At 35.5% G+C, this 19,488-nt stretch overlaps 1 protein-coding gene and 1 long non-coding RNA gene across 2 annotated transcripts; both read left to right on the top strand.

The window, feature by feature from the left end:
• The first annotated feature begins 533 nt into the window (after positions 1 to 533).
• On the top strand, positions 534 to 2,999 carry LOC113092909 (uncharacterized). Its single transcript, XR_003287658.1, has 3 exons — positions 534 to 788; positions 1,176 to 1,241; positions 2,162 to 2,999. It is a non-coding gene; the product is annotated as an uncharacterized LOC113092909 (long non-coding RNA).
• A 3,611-nt stretch (positions 3,000 to 6,610) lies between these two features.
• LOC113092912 (CD48 antigen-like) lies at positions 6,611 to 16,275 on the top strand. Its single transcript, XM_026258683.1, has 4 exons — positions 6,611 to 6,684; positions 9,036 to 9,347; positions 14,485 to 14,772; positions 14,947 to 16,275. Exons 1-4 carry the CDS (start codon positions 6,618 to 6,620, stop codon positions 15,126 to 15,128), a joined length of 849 nt encoding a protein of 282 aa, XP_026114468.1. The 5' UTR covers positions 6,611 to 6,617; the 3' UTR covers positions 15,129 to 16,275.
• The last annotated feature ends 3,213 nt before the right edge of the window (positions 16,276 to 19,488 follow it).

The following is a 19,488-nucleotide window of genomic DNA, read 5'->3' as shown; positions in this document are numbered from 1 at the left end:
AAAACAAGACATGAACTAGTTGATGTAACAAGGCAGAATTTTGTTGAATTGAAGTGCTTTACTGACATGGAATGAATAAGAGTAAATTTGATTAGACTAACACAATACACACATTTTGATTCAATTAGTTGCAAAGAAGTTAAATTGACATATCCCAAACATGTTTAATCTACAAATGTATATTGTGTTCATATAACTCAATCAAAGCAGTCCAAGTTTACTTGATTTGGTTAGATGCATAATGGGTGCTACGATTAAATCACGTTCATTCAACAAAAAAAATTTTTGAGTGTATTTAACCTTATGTGTCAATGGAGGGCAGAGCAACAGTAGATTTGCTCTTAGTAATAGACATAGTCTTGTTTCCTGGGGGGAATTATATACCAGTGTGCTAATAAAAAATAATCTTAATGCAAATGGAAAAAAAGATCTAAGTATCTTATATAATTTTCTTATATAGAAAATCAATCTTTTTTTATATATATATATATTTGTACTTGGAGAAAAAAAAAAAAAAAGAAGAAAAGAAAACTCTTAAGCTGCGTCCGAAATCGCATACTTCCATACTATATAGTAGGCGAAAAACAGTATGCGAAGCAAGTAGTATGTCCGAATTCTTAGAATTCGAAAAACAGTAGGCGAGATGTACCCGGATGGCCTACTACTTCCGGCCGAATTCCGTAGTATGCATAGGATGGACACTACTCTATCCCATGAGGCCACGGGAGAGGACTCGTCATACTCATATTCGAAAATAACGGCAAATCGTGACGCCGCTGTTTTGAAGTGTAAGTACCTTATGGATAAACGCTGTTCATTGTGGTTAAAGTGTACTTGTTTAACATAATCCAAGTAAACGACTGACTTGTTAAAGTTTTACATATTGTAAACTGAAGAGACTATTTTGTAAATTGAGTTTAAAAATATGTTTAATAATCATTATCGATCAAAGGCTGTGCCTCAGCTTGTTAAGGCTGCTTTCTACAGACGTTAATTTAATGATATAAAGTTACAAAATGTTAAGTAATTGAAACGAGTTAAATTACATTTTACTAGTGTTTATATTTTGGTTTTAAAAAATTGTTGGATAACTTACAAGGCAAACTATTGTTAATAGGTGCCTCAGTTTGATCATAAATCATCAGTAATGTGTGAATCCTGTTCTGATGTTACAGAGACTGATGAACACAATCTTGTTCTCATCCACTGATTAAACCCTACTCACTGGAAAGCATAATTCAGTAAGTATATAAATAAAAATTAATCTTAACTACACAAACTCTTTACATGTATTTATGTTAGGATCATCACTGATTTATGCTGTTTTTTTATTATAATATGAATTTCCAGGTATTTCCAGTTGCTATTTTGTCAGTTGCAAAGTACTTAATAGCAAATAACTTTTGAAGCAGTTGTGTGCACTGATTTTGTAGCAGTTTCCAGTTGTTTTTTAAACAAGCAACATCTTAACATCTGAAAAATGTTGTCTTGAGAATGGGTGCCACACTTTAGAGAAATACCCATACAAATTATTCTCTTTATGTATTTATTTCTACATGGATAAGAGCACAAAGCTTCAGACAAAACCACATTAACATTTTCATAAAGTAGTATAATAGAGCTTAAAGCAACAGCAAAAGGGAATTTCTTAAGACGTTTCTATAATAATGTCAGGAAAATACACTTCAGCAGCTTCATTTCAGTAACTGTAGATGAGGACTTTAAATTTGGGAATCAAAAATGAGTGTAAAACAGTGGAAATCTCAAATATACCCCAGGGATAAAGTAATACATATTATAAAATTAAACTTGTTGTAAATATGTTGGTATGCTATGTTATGTGATATGTTTCTAGATTTTCAAATTGTAAAATTTTCAATTTCAACTGTAATATGAATTCCCAGTTATGAGTGTAACATATTTATGTGAATATATAAATACATACATGTTTAAATTTAAATACATACATGTGTGTTTATACATATTTCTGTGATTTTTTTTTTTTTAATAGTATTTATATTTCTTAAATAACTATATAACTATGTATATCTTGAATTGACAATCTTAAAATTACCTTACACAACTTACACAAGCTTAAACAATAGCACTATGAGAACATGAACTGATTTGCTGAGTCTTAACCTGTTCGACTGTCCTACAGGTAATCTGCTCTTGAAGAGCTGCTCACGGTCGTCTGGTGTGACACAGCTGTGGACAGATTGTCCCAAAAATGCTCTCCTGTGCTGACTTCTGTGTTTTGGGGTTCCAGTGTATCATCGTCATGATCCTCTACAATTTGTGGATCCGCAATGTCCTCATTCAGAAGACGGAGGTTGTGGAGCACTGCACAGCGTGCAACAACATCTGCACAAAGGCAGGACTCACTTCCAGGGCCTTGAAGAAGAAGATGGAGCACAGCTGGTCTTCATCATACTGAAGGCTCTCTCAACAATGTTCTGTGCATGAGCATCATTGGTGTTGAATCAAAGCTGTGCAGGATTCTGTTCAGGCTCTCTGTCTGCTGTGATGAGGCAGATGAACACTCAAACAAGGATACCAACCATCTCCCAGGATGTGTTTTCCTGAAGGTGGATAGGCCTCCAGTGTTCTTCAGCACCCTGGCATCATACACAGACCCGAGATACTCAAAGATATCAAGGTACATCCCATGGTGGTGACCTGCAGCTGAACAGAATGAAACCGCTTCCTGTTGAAATAGCATTAGGCTTCACTTGCTGGAGGTTCAATTTGTATGTGACAGCCATCTATTGTGTCAGCTACCAGAAGAAAACTGCTTCCACTGCCTCCAGGTCATCTGTGGTGAAGAAGGCAATAAGCCTCCTCAAAATCCCCATGACAGACCTGCTCATTCTGTGCACAATTTTATGCAGCTCTTGGATGTCAAAGGCCATTATTGATAGCAGCCTGTATGATGCTGTTCACAGTCTGTAAATATGTAGTTTTTGTTTTTTAGAATAAAATTTCAATATGTTACACATTTTTTTGCTGATATATCTATATCTAACTATATATATTTACATGTGTGTATATTGTCTATAATGTATATATTATGTATGTATTTATGTATATATTGTGATGTGTGTTTCTGTGTATATTTCTATAATGTATTTATGTGTGTGTGTGTGTGTGTGTGTGTGTATTTGTCTAAGCATTCATTCAAGTTTATTAATTAATTTATGTTCGTTTTGTGTAATTTTATTTGTATTTATTTATTACAATAAATTAATTTATATCCTTACATAAAATCAGGCTGTCATTCTGTTCACAGCTGTAGCTGCTGTTAATCTAAGTAAGAAAATTAAAAGCTAAATTTATATTTAGTAAAGGATTTACAAGCTGTCAACGAAGGCATGATCTGCGAACAGCTGACCGACGCCTGCTTTGAATTGTTAATTCAAACGACGTAAAAATGCAGACGAAAGCGGTAAGAAAAACGAAAAACATCACGGATGTTCGCTCAGCAGATTGGGCTCTTTAAATTTACGCGCTGTTGTGACGACGTCAACACGTGACAATGTCAACATGGCGGATGTAGTACGTCCGAATTCCATTCATACTACCCACATTCATACTATATAGAACGTACTTTTCTAACGGTCGAGTAGTACGTTCAAATTCAAATGTAGTACCCAGTACGCAGTATTCGATTTCGGACGCAGCGTTAGTAAGAAGAGCATTTTCCCTCATTTCAGGGTTAACATACTCAGAGTTTTCACTTAACCTCCTTTGTGAAACGGGCCCCTGCACTACGCTGCTGTTTTATCTTTCTTGTAATTTTTTTTTTTTTTTGTATCCTTGTCCCGTGTGGGAAATAGTTTTCTCTTCTTTTCTTTTTATTTTCCTTTCATATACCATTTGTATTTTGTTGATTAAATTTGAGTCCAGAAGATTTGCTGGTGAACAATTGCACAAACCTTTACCAGCAGTTATATATGGTAATTGCCCCAGGTATCTTTTATTTTGGGTGTTTTTTTGTTTTTTTTTTCAATTGGGATTTATAACTTTTGTAGTACTGTGGGTCTCCCCGATGATGCCAGTAAAGAGGATACTTTGCCAACCTTAAGAAGTTATTTGAGATTTAGCTTGAAGTGAACTTTTCTTGTTCATTTTGGTTCTTAGTTTCTATCTGCCTTACCATCCCGTCACAATTGTTTACATCCAAATCAAAGAGTGTGTATGTACCGTGGTCCTCTCCATTACATTAATCCTTTCCTTACATTAATCCAGATACACTTGAAAACTGTTTTTTTTTTTTAGAAATAAATATTAAATTAAATTAACTTAAATTAAAACAGGCAGGCTAGCTGGCAAGATTTAGCAGTGTCATTTGTTTTAGGAGAAACATCTGACATGTTTAAAGCACTTACAGCTAAATAGTGAATAGAAGGCATAATGCATTACTGTATATATTACTGTAGTTAGTTGCTGTAGTATTATTATTGTGTTTCGATTTTGTTAAATTTAACTTTAGTTTTAACAAATGCAGGGTGGCAAAAAAATACACAAAAACACATTATAAAATAATTGTGGTGGCTCTGCTCTCCTGTGATGTAGAAACAGTGCTGGGGGGGAATCACTAAAAGGTCAGACAGTTTTTCCAGCTGGCCTGTAAACCTGTGACCCTTGATCATATTTCTTTACATGCATTCAAGATGAGTAACAATGTTTTATTCTGTTTCCCAAGAGGAAGATATATTTTACTTTTAATTTATTTTCTTAAAGATGGAACTTGAGATGAAAGTTCATACAATACTTACAGTATGATGAATTAACTGGCCATTTTATTGAATTCAAAGAGTTTTTACAGTTTTCTTTTCTTTCTCTAAACAGTTGCATAGCATTTATGGAGATTTATTATTTTGACATATGCTTTTATGCACTTCATGCTTTTATGCAAATGCACTACAAACAAGAATAATAAAAACAGAAATGCCTATTACTTATTAATAGAGATGCACCGATCCGATAATGATCTCCTTTACTTATACTCGTACTCATTAAAATGCCCCGATACCAATCGCTGATACATAGCATGTGATAAGTACAATAATCAGACAAAGAAACATATGCACTTACTCAGTCACCTCAACTGTAGTTTTGGCCTTCATCAGAGCATATTTTAATCCAATAATTCTACATGTTGTGCCTTTTAAAGAACATTCTGTATCAGTATGATAATGTAACACATGTTGTATGTGTCTTTGTTTGTGTATGTTTATGTGTCATTGCTGGTTTATTTGAGAAGTAACATTGTGCTTAACCTGAACTTTTCCTATTGATGCGTTCATTTTTACTCTTCAGTGTATACCTACTTTAAGGGGAGCCCAAAGTATAAAGTATAAATCTGCTGCTATCCTCTTGTATGAAGCCAGCTTAATCTCCTGTTCAGCTGTAAAAAACTGCATTGCAGCCCACAGGATCAGATCATCATTCGGTAATTCAGTTTCAGGGTAAAAAGTGACTCATTGTGCTGTTGATTATGTCTAGCAGTGTTTCTTTTCTCCTCCTACTGGACATTTAAGGTATTACACTTTATTTCGCTGTTTACTTTCGGTTTCTCTCTGCATGCAGTTCCTATGGGTTATTGATTCCATAGTTTAAACCTTGGAAATATATGTCTGTACGTGCTCAATTATTCATTCTAAATAGTTATTTTAAGTGTTTTGTAGATTAAAATAAAATGTAGAGCTGGATTATTGTTATATTTGTTATAAACAGAAACCTCGCGTTAATGGTAGCACTTTGTTTTAGCGTGTTAATTTCTCCTCTGTTTGCCCAAAGTCTCATTTTAATATAATTTATTGACATACTTTATATAATGTTAAAAAGTACTATGTACAAAATTCAACTGTAAAGTTAAGCTGGATGTGTACGCACAGGTGTACATAATGTTCTTCTTGTTTGTTGTTTTACATAAAAGAAGTGTGAAGAACAATCACCAGTAAAGTCACGAAAGTTATGAAGACTTTTTTTTTAGTTATTTTTGAAAGTCTATCTGTTAAGCCTAAATAGAGATTCTCACTCCATTTTTAATATTGTCTCCTCTTCAAACAGATAAACTTTATAAAGCCCAACAACAGACAATGAAACCCAAATGATCTACAGAACAAACTCTGAATGGAGCCTAAAAATTAAGCAGCATTCTGAGTCAATGCCACGCTTTTCCGTTGAGGAAAGGACTGTTTTCCCCCACGCCGACTCCGTCCAAACATTATGACGCGAACATGAGGGAAAGATAATCACGTGATTAATTCCAAAATAAAAGACACGAGAGCAATGAACACGAAACCCAAACCCCACGTTACGATTTATCCACGACAGGCCTAAACCAAGATACCAGCACAAAAACACAATAATTGAATTATAGAAAAACGTGATCCGGCCCCAGAAGGAGGAAAACATTGTATAAATCATATTTCATTTTATAAAGCTAAATATTTTCTTTAATAAAAACGTGGTTACAAATTTGACCAATTCTGTTATTATGTAAAGTTTGATACAGGACCGCCTGTATCTTATTGATTTTTTATCTGTATTCTTATTGATATAAAAATCTTATTTCAAGTTTTGAGGACTTTTTATTTGAAATATTTCTGATGTTAAAACTGATGAAGAAAATGCTTCCCCTGATTTTTTTCCTGCTGTGCTTGTGGTGTCTAGTTGGTAAGTTATAAATGTTTTATGGTTTCAGTACGTACAGAATAAATGAAAAATATTTTGCATGCACTGTTAATGTTGTAGCCCAAACTTTTTTTTCCTGCGCACCCCCTTCTATGTCCCAACCGGGTTGGCGCACCCCCAACACCCACTTAAAAAAAACAAAAACAAAAAAACAAAGCTTTCTTTTATCGCCATATAAAGAGTCGCGTTTAATCATGCGAAAGTAACCAAAACACGCATGACAATAAAAACATCAACAAAGTTTCAATATAATGCAACAAAGCTACGCACAAGCTTCCACTTTTAAGAGGACGAGTGACAGACACAGGCTAAGTAACAGAAAGCACGGTTATTTTCAGCCGCGTAAAAGAAACATTGCAGCAATAGGCTAGGCCTATTCAATGACCATGGAGCTAGCAGCAGCAGCAGCATCTGAACCCGCCGCCCGTCACGAATTCAAATGCGTCCCACCACGCTGAACAGACACACACACACAATATATATATATATATATATATATATATATATATATATATATATATATATATATATATATATATATATATATATATATATAGTTTTACATTTTTTTTTCATTAATTTAAAAATGTACTTAAGAAACATAAGCTATAGCCTAATGTTTTTTATGTTAAATTATTTTGTGTTTCATATATTATTTTCAGACATGAGCAGACCTACTCCCATAACATTATCGATTTAACGAACACAAGCGCCCACTTTGGCAGGATTCAATTCAAATAGTCATCAACAGCCATTAGTTAAGGTAAAATTGAGCATCAGATTGGACAAATTAGCTTTTAAGGGAGAAAAAAAAAAGAAATGTGGAAAATGCCAGCGAATGAACACATAGAAAAAATAATGGTCGCAGTAGCCTATCAGTAGTGAAGGAGAAGTGGTGGATTTTCGGTTTGCCCCAACTTGAAGAAGTTTAGGCAAATGGAAACATCATATAGGTAGCCATCCTTAATTGAAGAAATGTGGCTAAACATCTCTGCAGAGAAACTTATATTAAATTCGAAAGTGCTTTCCATATTTGAATCAACATAGGCTTCATTTGTAAACGCACATTTTCTGCAATGTTGCGCGTCAGGGTTACGTCAGGGTCATGCTCCCGTGTGCGTCTTACAGACAAAGCCTCTCGCTGAGTCCCAATTCGCCTACTTATACTACGACCTAAAAGTATGTACTTTTTTTGTGAGGAAAAAGTACATACTTTTGAGTGTGTAGCAAAAGAGTATGCACGTTCTGGGACATACTTTGATGACGTCATGCAATGTGAACGACAACGTGGTTGCCTAGTTACGCACACCACAACTGTTAATGTTTCATTCATTCTTTATGTCCAAAAAATTTTTATTTACTATTCCCATCTTTTTTTTTCTCATCGTTTTTTTTTCCGCTGCTGCATCCGGCTGCCATGCTTACATCACCGCAAAGCCATCGCAAAGCACCTCCCTCCCTCACGTAATGGGTTGTGGGCAATATTAGCACTTAGAGTGTGCATTGATCTGCACTTCGAATTCTAACTGGAAATAGTAGACCATCCGGGTATCTTTGGAATACTCTTTTCAACATACTACGATTTGGGATGTACTAATTCTAGTTTCGCATACTATTTAGGACATATAGTATGCGAATTGGGACTCAGCATCTGTTAAACTTTCTGCGTCCGCGAGACCGCTAGGTAGGCATGACGTAATAATCGTCATTGGAGAGTGTGCCGAGGCTCTGAGCAGACGACTGCGCGGACAGGTGCGCGTGGTCAGTAGTCTTCAAAAGCACAATTGCACATGTGCAGGCAGTGTGAAGAAACTCATTGCTACTCGAACCTGCGCAATCCGTCATCCGTTTGTTCACATGTTTGTTGCAGAGCGGACCATCAGCCTGCACATTCAAAAGTATAAATTGAAGAAATCTGCGTCTGCGCTGGCCGTGTCTGCGTACAAATTGCTCATGCGGAAATTATAACACAGGCTTTACAATCGCAACTTCTTTGTGCTGTTACTTCTTTCGAGCTGAATCTCACATAATTGGTTAGCTCCCGACAGCATCAGGTGTTTTATTTATATTGAGAGTAGAATTATTTATTTAAATGAATGTAATCGATTAGATATCATAATTTATGCTATAATATTATAAATCATCAATCGATGTGATTTACAACTCAAGTAATTGTTTACCCTTATCATATCTTATCTTACTAAAATATTAACTTATTTTGATTATACATCGAAATCCATGTCAAATGTTTTTTTTATTTTTATTTTATTTTTTATTTTTTTATGAATAATAAAAAATGTGGTTACAGCAATTAATTTCTGTTTGTGCTCCAGGCGTGTCTGGTGTTGATGAAGTGAAGTCAGTGTCAGTGATGGAGGGAGATTCAGTCACTCTATACATACAGAGAGACGATGAGATCGAGTGGCGGTTTGGACCAACCAAAAGTATCTTAGCTGAAGTCAAAGAGAACAATGACTTCAAATTTTATAAAGATAGTGCTGGTGGGAGATTCAGAGACAGACTGAACCTGGATCGGACTGGATCTCTGAGCATCATAAACACCAGCACCACAGACTCTGGAGAATATATAGTAACCAGAACTAAAACAAGTGCTGTACTATACACATTCAGACTTGGTGTCTATGGTGAGTATAAGTTGTTTGGTATACAGTATATTCACCCTTTAACATTGTCAATCAATGTCGAAATGAGTCTGATAATGATAATATAGATTAATTTTTGCAGAAACAAATGTCAGCTGCTCTTTGTATTGCTAATTAACCAAATTAACTATCAATGTGTATAAATCAAACTCCCTTAAGACTTCCAAAAGATTATTTTCCATGCATCATTTTAATGTAGGCCTTCCCATGTATATTACGCACAAATAAGACAATTCATTGCGTGTTTTTTATTAAAATATGCAAAAAATACTAGAACAGTGATATATATTTTGCTGACTTTTGTACTTGCATTATCCCAAATGAATGTTTAAATCCAGAGAAATGGGCAATTTTAACTAGTGACACGGACCGTGTCCATAGTGTCATTGTGTTGCCTTCCAATGACGTCATAACCCTTAATTTGCGGTTTTGTTTCATAGAAAACATATGGAAACACCAAAGACGCTTTAAAGGGGTCATATTATGCAATTTCAAGTTTTCCTTTCTCTGCGGAATGTTACAAGCTCTTGGTGGACAAAGAAGATAAGTAAAGTTGCAAAGACTAAAGTCTCAAATCCAAAGAGATATTCTTTATAAAAGTTGAGTCTCATCTACGCACTTCTAAAACAGCTCATTTAAACACGCACCCACATCTCTACATCACTGTGTGGGAAGATTTGCATAACATCGCCAAGATGTTCACACAAAGAAAGAAGGCGAACCTTTTATTCTGGTTGTAGTATTGTTGTATAGCCGCCTCGGCTCACTCTAGGCTGCAGTGTGTGACAATGTTTCGTTGAGAAAGCAAAACTACTTATTTGGCCTTCCGAAAGAAATCATGTTTATATCAGGTGTATAATGGGTTTTATGTTTATGTCTTATCGCTCCGGCTTGACAGGGCATCACAATATGTTAAGGAGCATAACATTTCTGTAACATATTGAGGCATTCGGAAAAAGGCATAGAGGAGAAATAATAATGTACAGTTTGTGGAAAAAATTTGTTTTTTAACCTTAAACCACATAAACACATTTTATTACACCAAATACACAAAATAATGTTCTTTGTAGCAGCATCATATGACCCCTTTAATATGTTTTAATGTGCGTTTTATTAGACAAGTGACGTCCACACACAGTAGCATTATGACAGAACTCTCAAACGTGTCTACTGTAGTATGATACAAAAGCACTGCTTTATTTCCCCACATACGCACGAGTGGAAGGAGTGGAGGCGTCGACTGTGGCATAATAAAAGCTCAGTTTTTTTTTTCGCCAAGTGTCTGTTTCATTCTACTACATTAATACATTTTTAGCTCATCCGTGAACATGATTTCTGCCTGAGTCCTGTCAGATTGTGTGAGAACCACCCGGCTGCAGCATGAGCAGAGGTGGGGCTGCACCTGGGGCGGGGCTGCACGTGTCACCCCGCCCCATGCCTTCTCTGATTGGTTCAATCATCTTTCACAGACATACATGATAGGAAATCCAATAGTTGGTGTAGGGCGGAGTATGTTGTTTAAAAAGCTAAAAAACGTGTACAGTTTTACAAAGCCTTCATTATAATGCACAGAAGAAAGAAAAAAACATTAGCCTGTATCAGCTCGCCATGTCCCAGAAATGATTTTTTTGCTAAATTAAACTGATCTTTAGGCTAACAGATGAACAACCCACTACATTTAGTAAATTAATTATGTTGTTTATCCACAGTGGGAGGATTAAGTCTTCAGATAGAAGAATAAATTATGAATTAAATAATTGATTATTTCATATCATTACAGTATGAGAAAGGAAATTAATTGAATGTATCAGTATTGTTTTAATTTATATCATGACAAGACAATTATTGTCACATTTAATTATCTGTCATGCAGTTGATAAATTACATCGCAACAGGCTAATGTGTCTGCTGTGTGCCATTTCAATTTTTATGAAACTTTAAGTTTTTTTATTACATTGCAAAGCATAGACTTTTCATCCCCTTTATTTCGGGAAAATATGCTGCTCCTTGTTATTTTAAAGTGAAGAAAGCAAGAAACTTTTAATGAATGAATGCACATTTTTGAATACGCCATGCATAAGTTCTGATGTGATCGGTTTCAGGGGCAGCCAAATTTGAAAACATATAACATTTTGACTCCTTCCTAGCTCGAACCAGATCCGAAGATTTCACAAACACTGCGGTAAAATATTGAGAGAAACTTTATAAAGTATAATCTATTTATATTAAATTAATATATTAAATACATTAATAATAAAGCATTCTATTCACACACAAGCAAATGAGTCCGGAATAAGAACACAATGCGTTTCATTATGTGTGGTGTTTTCCTCCCATAGAAAAACCTAAAAGGAAAACGCTTAATGTGGCGTAATGCATTAAAACGTGTTTTAAAAGACCAAACTAAGTAAACATTTTTAATTAGCATTTATACATGGCTAATATTCTAGTAATATGTATGCTAATACGCAACTAATAGATGTATCCGTAAATTAATGTGTTACCGTTTGTTTACTGAGTTTGGTCTTTTTTAAAACACCATTTCAATGCATTGAGCCACATCCTTGCACATTAAGAATTTTTAGAATGTCCCAATGATTCATTTGTGAATTTGACTGGTCCAGAAAATTAAACTTGCAACAGCTAACATCTCATGAATCAATAAATCAGACATAGTTAGTCAAGTTAACAATAAACAACTGCTTTGTAACAAAGGCTTTGTAAAACTGCACAGCTTTTTTTTAGCTTTTTAAAGGTCCCCTTTGTCGTGATCCCATGTTTTAAACTTTAGTTAGTGTGTAATGTGCTTGTTAGAGTATAAATAATATCTGTAAAATGCTAAAGCTCAAAGTTCAATGCCAAGCGAGATATTTTATTTAACAGAATTCGCCTACAAAAACGACTCATTTGGACTACAGCCCTCTAGTTCCTGCAGTAATGACGTCAATAAAACAGTGTTTTGACTATCCTCCGCCCACATGTATTCACAAAAAAGGGGGGCGTGGTCTCGTTGTGCTTTGACGGAGAAGAAGGAAGAGCTGCGTTTTTGTTCGCCATGTCGTTGAAACGCTGTTATTTTCATCTTGGAGTCCAATCATCTTTGTTTGGGCTTCCCAGGGACGCTGTACTTGGAGATTAATGGTTATAATTTATGTTTAACTCGGTTCCCGAAAATTATAATACACATGTAAAACTTTTTGAAGCACATTTTGCTGAGGACAGCTTGCTGAGGACAACTTCCTCAAATCGCAATCAGTTTAATGCCGGATTAGCACAAAGATTATTCTTGAAAGATGGAGCAGTTCCCTCTTTGTCTGGAGAAGGTGTTGTTTATGAAACACAACTTGTAAGTGTACACTAAAAAGTGATACTCTATATTTACTCAATTAAATTGTGGCAACAGATTACAAGCAATATTGTTAATTACCTTTAACACATTAGAATTAATTAGAATTAATCAAATGAGATGCTTAAAAGCAATTATTCAAAATGAGTAAAATAACATGAAAAAAATAATTAAAAAATATTCAAAAATATTGGTTTTGTTGGATAAAACGAGAAGCACCCAGCTGCAGCCTGCATATAGAGGCGGGGTTGCAGATGTCAACCCGCCCCATACCTACTGTGATTGGTTTGACCATCTTTCATAGGCATACATGATAGGAAATGTGTGTGTAGTTGGTGTACACTGTTAAAAATAATACACTATATTTAATTAATAAAATCGTGGCAACAGATTACAAGCAATATTATTAATTAAATTTAACATTAAATCATTCGAATTAATCAAATGAGATACTTATAAATTAACCATTCAAAATGAGTTAAATAGCACCAAAAATAAGCTAAGTTTAAACAAATAGAAACAACAACAACAACAACAACAAAAAAAAACATTTCTTTGAGAAAGAAAAACAAAACACTATGCTAATGAACACTATGTTATGCATACCAGGCCAGTAGTTGGCGACTAAGAAACACAGTGCAAAAATGTAATTCACAAATTCATGTGTTAGTTGATTACATGGCTCAAGAGTGTTAAATTAACACTGGGGATTTTGCTGTGTAACATTTTAAACAATTTTATTGAGTAAATAAAGTGAATAATTTTTTACAGTGTATTTTATTATTTAAGTTGGTGCATTTAACGTTGGTGCTGTAACTTATTACACAAAGGGCAATGCTGTTTAGCTTTGTTAACTAGATGTTAGGGCTGTGCAAAAAAACGGATGCGATTTTCATGCGCATCTCGTCAGTAAAAACGCTCCTGTGATTATAAGTAACGTTACATCTCCTTCACGTGCGTTCTAGCCCAATCACGTTACCAGGAGGGCAGCGCTCGCTCAGCTGGTGTCGAATCACAGCACAGGAACCGCTGGCACAATCAGAACTCATTACGTATTTCTGAAGGAGGGACTTTATAGAACAAGGAAGTCATCAGCCAGTTTTTACGACAGTGAAAAATGTGGTATACAGGAATTGTGTGAAAAATACTGTGTTTTTTTACACGCGAAACATGAACACATGTTATATTGTACACTGTAAACACAATCAAAGCTTCAAAAAAAGTGCGAATAACGGGACCTTTAAACAACATACCTCGTCCTACTCGAAATATACACACATTTCCTATCATGTATGTCTATGAAAGATGATCGAACCAATCAGAGTAGGTATGGGGAGCGTCACGTGCAGCCCCGCCTCAATCTGCAGGCTGCAGTCGGATGAACTTGGATTGTGTCATTTGTGGGGGTGAAGACAACAACTCCCACGATTCCACACTCAGTCTCTGAGTCATCAAACTTTGTCTTTGTTTCTTTGTTTGTTTTGAATACGCGCCCCCTAGTGGCAAAAACTTTCACATTGTGCCTTTAATTTCCTGCACTTCAGCTGCACACCCTTCACACTCATCTCTAAGATTTCTAAACCTTCACATTATCCCAGTTCGCCGATTTATAGTATGAACTAAAAGTATATACTCATTTTGTGAATAAAATTGCACACTTTTAAGCAGAAAAAGCATTGCTGCACACCTACATCCTATCTTTAGCAGTCGCTCATGCCGATGGAATTCGCTGCATAGATGTAATAACTTTAATTTCTCTGTTATGTTTTCCAGCTCCTGTTCCTGTTCCTGTTTTTATGAGACACTCTCCACAGTATTCATCATCATCAGAAAGGTCATCAAAATGTCTGTTGCTGTGTTCAGTGTTCAATGTGAGTCATGTGACTCTCTCCTGGTACAAAGGAAACAGTTTATTGTCCAGCATCAGTGTGTCTGATCTCAGCATCAGTCTCTCTCTTCCTCTGGAGGTGGAATATCAAGATAAAAACAGCTACAGCTGTGTGATCAACAATCCTATCAGCAACCAGACCACACATCTGGACATCAGTCAAATCTGTTCAGGTAATGTAGCTCTGATATTAGCAATGGTTTAGCCAGTGTTTCCACAATAAAACAGTGCAAACGCTAGACTCTCCTACTGAACTCAGACACTAATGGCCCTTGCTGTATTTCCCTCAAACTACATGAATCGTATTTATGTTTTTCTAACGTTTCTTCTTATTCTTCTCTCATAAGACTGTTGCTGTTGTTGCTCTACTGAAACTATAATCCGATTGGTCCCCGCTGTTGTGGTGGTCGTGGTCGTGGTGGTGTTTCTGGCCTTTCTGGTTTATGGATTCAGAACCAGAAATCTTCAACGGAAGAAGAGTGTGCAGACACGAACAACAGACACCAATCCATTAGATGTCCTTGAATGACTGGACCCATTATCTGACAAGAAATCCTTTAAGAGAATATAATTTCAGGACAAATGTAAAGCCCCTTTCACACTGCAATTTCGGAAAATACACGGGTAATGTGTCCCGTCAAATGTTCCCAGGTCGCTAGGTTTTGCACACTGCCAGTGATTAACCATAATATGTGCGTGCGTTCACAAACAACCCGTAATGGTCCCGGGACATGTTTGCGTTCACACAGAAGGCGACCCGGCAATGTTCCGGCAATTTTCCAGGACCAATGTGCAGTGTGAAAAGGGCTTAAGTTTGGAAGGAAAAGACTTCCGATTCATTAGCCTATCATAGATTATCATAGATCATACCAGTCTGTTTATGAATACAATTTAAAAAAAGGATAGAACAATACAAGTCTGTAATAACAAGCAGCATAACAGAGTGTTTATGTTCAGCTAATATAAGTAGGCTAAGCGATTTACACTTGCAGCCTCGCACTTCACACATTCACATTTATACAAAGAATCCGGCCTTATGTTACTTTTTTCACCTTTGCAAATAATAGTGCCTTGCTTACCCATTGCAGTCTCTATTAGATTAAAATGCTAAATGAATATTCAGAATTCAGATCAAACTCCACAGACTGACAAAAACCATCGACGTCAGCTGCATCAGTCACTGAAAAGATTTCAACAATAGATGACTTCAGTACAACAATCTGAAGAGTGTTACACTACACAAATAAGGAATTTATTTCTGTGCAAATAGAGAAGCAAGTGATCAATGTAGAGAAAATAGAAATTATATATAAACAGACATAATTCTGATTGAATGAATGCGATTCTCTTCTGCAAAATTACAATTTTAAATATAACTATGATTTGTAGCATTTAGAATGGTTGTTTACTGTGAATGTTAAAGATTTATTTAGACTAAAGGTAAAGAGTTGTCTATCAGGGGTTTATGACCCATCTACATCTCACCTTTCAGTCGAGGCTGCATGTCAGAATCTTTTCTGAACTGCAGATTCAGTCATTTTAATTTAGCTTTCATAAAGACCCTGCCGAATATGGAAAAACAGCCTTGTCAAAGGCCTTAAAACTGTATAAATATGTGTATCAACAACTCACTATTTCCATGATCAATAAAACATATATATATTATCGAAAATGAATTAGCCTGATCCTGTTTTAATTTAGATTCTGATTTGATCTGATGTATCTGATGTTGTGAAACTTGCCTGAAGTGGCGCATTATCATTTTATCATTGTCATCATCAAATTAATATTTTGAAGTGTGTCCTCATTTCAAAGTCCAACTTCCTGTACTCAGCGCTTGGGATTGTTGTGCTTATAATGAGATTCTTCTGTTGTGGGTGCAGTGGATAAGACACATGGCTTTGGTGTGAGAGACCCGGGTTCAAATCCACTGTGAGACACGAATGTGTCCCTGAGCAAGACACTTAACCCCTAATTGCCCAGAGCCAGACAGCAACATAGTGTTGGCTGTCTGGGAAGTCGTGGCCTAATGGTTAGAGGGTTGGACTCCAATCGAAGGGTTGTGGGTTCTAGTCTTGGGCCGGACGGAATTGTGGGTGGGGGGGAGTGCATGAACAGCTCTCTCTCCACCTTCAATACCACGACTTAGGTGCCCTTGAGCAAGGCACTGAACCCCCAACTGCTCCCCGGGTGCCGCAGCATAAATGGCTGCCCACTGCTCCGGGTGTGTGCTCACAGTGTGTGTGTGTGTGTGTGTGTGTGTTCACTGCTCTGTGTGTGTGCATTTCGGATGGGTTAAATGCAGAGCACAAATTCTGAGTATGGGTCACCATACTTGGCTGAATGTCACTTCACTTTCAGTTACTTTCAGATCTGGCCCAGATCCAGCATGAAATCCATGTGGGCCAGACCTGGGCCGAGACTGCTTGCTGTCTGAGGTGTGCGACCTCTGACATACACTGAAAAAAGTAATAAGTAAATTTACTTAATTTTTATTTGGCAAGTTTTTGCACAAGCATTTTTCAAGTAAATTTAACACATTTGGAAATTAAGTAAATCTACTTAACTAAGTTAAGTAAAAAAAAAAAAAAATGAATAAGTATATTTTAATTAAATAACATTCAGTTAATGCTTTTAGCAGACACTTTTATCCAAAGCAACTTACAGTGCATTCAGGCTAACAATTTTCACCTATTATGTGTTCCCGGGGAATCAAACCCCCAACCTTGCACTTGCTAATGCAATGTTCTACCACTGAGCTACAGGAACACTTCAAGATCTTGTGAAAAATAAGTGAAAATTTCACTTACTTACTTTTTTATTTTGGAAACGTTTTTACACTAATAAAAAACCCGAAACATATATTCTAGAAATTTCTAAATGTAAAATTATTTTTTTTTCAAAACAGTTTTATCAAATGAGGGTAAATAAGTCTCTCACTTCTGTCCCTTTAAACCAGTTTACAGCAAAGACAGCACGAAGGACTGGATGCACATGATAAAAATTCTGCAATTAAGAAAACAGACAAAAGAAATAGCACTGTAAAACCCGATAAGTAAACTTTACTCAAACCGTTTGAGTAAATAGATTGCCTTGATTTAAACCATGTAAGTTTTAAGACTTTGCGATTAAGTAATTAAGTGATTAACTAAGTGCTGATTGAGAATTAGTGATGAACAGCTGCTGTTAACTAACAGAATCACTGAAGAAAAGAGAAACACAAGAACTACTACAACTGACTTCAGACACAGCCTTAGATGAAATCAACTGAAATAAAATACATGAAATCTCTGAAGATCTGATTAAACAACCCCACAAACAGCATCAGCAGCTCCACTTATTAATAACCAGACTGACTTTATTTCTGTCAGACGTCTACAGAAGATCTTATTGAGAATGAACTAAGGTTTAGATGTTGATTTATTGTTTCATTTGAAGTAACCATGTTAGAGATCAGTGTTTGCTTTAGTTGGGCTCTTGACCCTTAATTTCTGTCTTAGTCTTTTCTCTGGCTGTTTAGAAAGTCATTTTTATATTAACTGATTATCACAGAATCACTGGCTCTTAGTGTCACTTTCATTAGAATGACTTCTACTAGTTACACAACACCTACTTCATCAGAGATTATACTCCGTACGGATCAATAGTTGTGAATAATTATTATCATCACCAATATAAAGTATAACATCTTCACCTAGGTACAAGTTAACACCTGATGGCTTTTCGTCTGGGCTTTTGAGTTACAACAAATATGTTTTAGAAACACACGGTTATAACAGCCAGAGAAAAGACTAAGACAGAAATCAAGGGTCAAGAGCTCAACTAAAGCAAACACTGATCTCTAACATGGTTACTTCAAATGAAACAATAAATCAACATCTAAACCTTAGTTCATTCTCAATAAGATCTTCTGTAGACGTCTGGCAGAAATAAAGTCAGTCTGGTTATTAATAAGTGGAGCTGGTGATGCTGTTTATGGGTTGTTTAATCAGATCTTCAGAGATTTCATGTATTTTATTTCAGTTGATTTCATCTAAGGCTGTGTCTGAAGTCAGTTGTAGTAGTTCTTGTGTTTCCCTTTTCTTCAGTGATTCTGTTTGTTAACAGCAGCTGTTCATCACTAATGCTCAATCAGCACTTAGTTAATCACTTAATTACTTAATCGCAAAGTCTTAAAACTTACATGGTTTAAATCAAGGCAATCTATTTACTCAAACGGTTTGAGTAAAGTTTACTTATCGGGTTTTACAGTGCTATTTATTTTGTCTGTTTTCTTAATTGCAGAATATTAATCATGTGCATCCAGTCCTTCGTGCTGTCTTTGCTGTAAACTGGTTTAAAGGGACAGAAGTGAGAGACTTATTTTGAAAAAAAAAAATAATTTTACATTTAGAAATTTCTAGAATATATGTTTCGGGTTTTTTATTAGTGTAAAAACGTTTCCAAAATAAAAAAGTAAGTAAGTGAAATTTTCACATATTTTTCACAAGATCTTGAAGTGTTCCTGTAGCTCAGTGGTAGAACATTGCATTAGAAAGCACAAGGTTGGGGGTTTGATTCCCCGGGAACACATGATAGGTGAAAATTGTTAGCCTGAATGCACTGTAAGTTGCTTTGGATAAAAGTGTCTGCTAAAAGCATTAACTGAATGTTATTTAATTAAAATATACTTATTCATTTTTTTTTTTTTTACTTAACTTAGTTAAGTAGATTTACTTAATTTCCAAATGTGTTAAATTTACTTGAAAAATGCTTGTGCAAAAACTTGCCAAATAAAAATTAAGTAAATCTACTTATTACTTTTTTCAGTGTATATAGCAATTGTAAGTCACTTTGGATAAAAGAGTCAGATAAATGTAAATGTCTTCTTAAAACCAATCCACCTTTTT

Source organism: Carassius auratus, unplaced genomic scaffold, assembly GCF_003368295.1.
Source record: "Carassius auratus strain Wakin unplaced genomic scaffold, ASM336829v1 scaf_tig00214737, whole genome shotgun sequence".
Classification (NCBI taxonomy): Eukaryota; Metazoa; Chordata; class Actinopteri; order Cypriniformes; family Cyprinidae; genus Carassius; species Carassius auratus.
This window is presented reverse-complemented; position numbering and strand designations above follow the sequence as displayed.

What these genes read in the sequence shown, in the direction of transcription:
- LOC113092912 (XM_026258683.1), top strand. Translation starts at nt 6,618, where the DNA reads ATGTTAAAACTGATGAAGAAAATGCTTCCCCTGATTTTTTTCCTGCTG. An exon ending in ATTCAGACTTGGTGTCTATG is followed by an intron (nt 9,348 to 14,484) that starts GTGAGTATAAGT and finishes TATGTTTTCCAG; the next exon opens with CTCCTGTTCCTGTTCCTGTT. An exon ending in CATCAGTCAAATCTGTTCAG is followed by an intron (nt 14,773 to 14,946) that starts GTAATGTAGCTC and finishes TTCTCTCATAAG; the next exon opens with ACTGTTGCTGTTGTTGCTCT.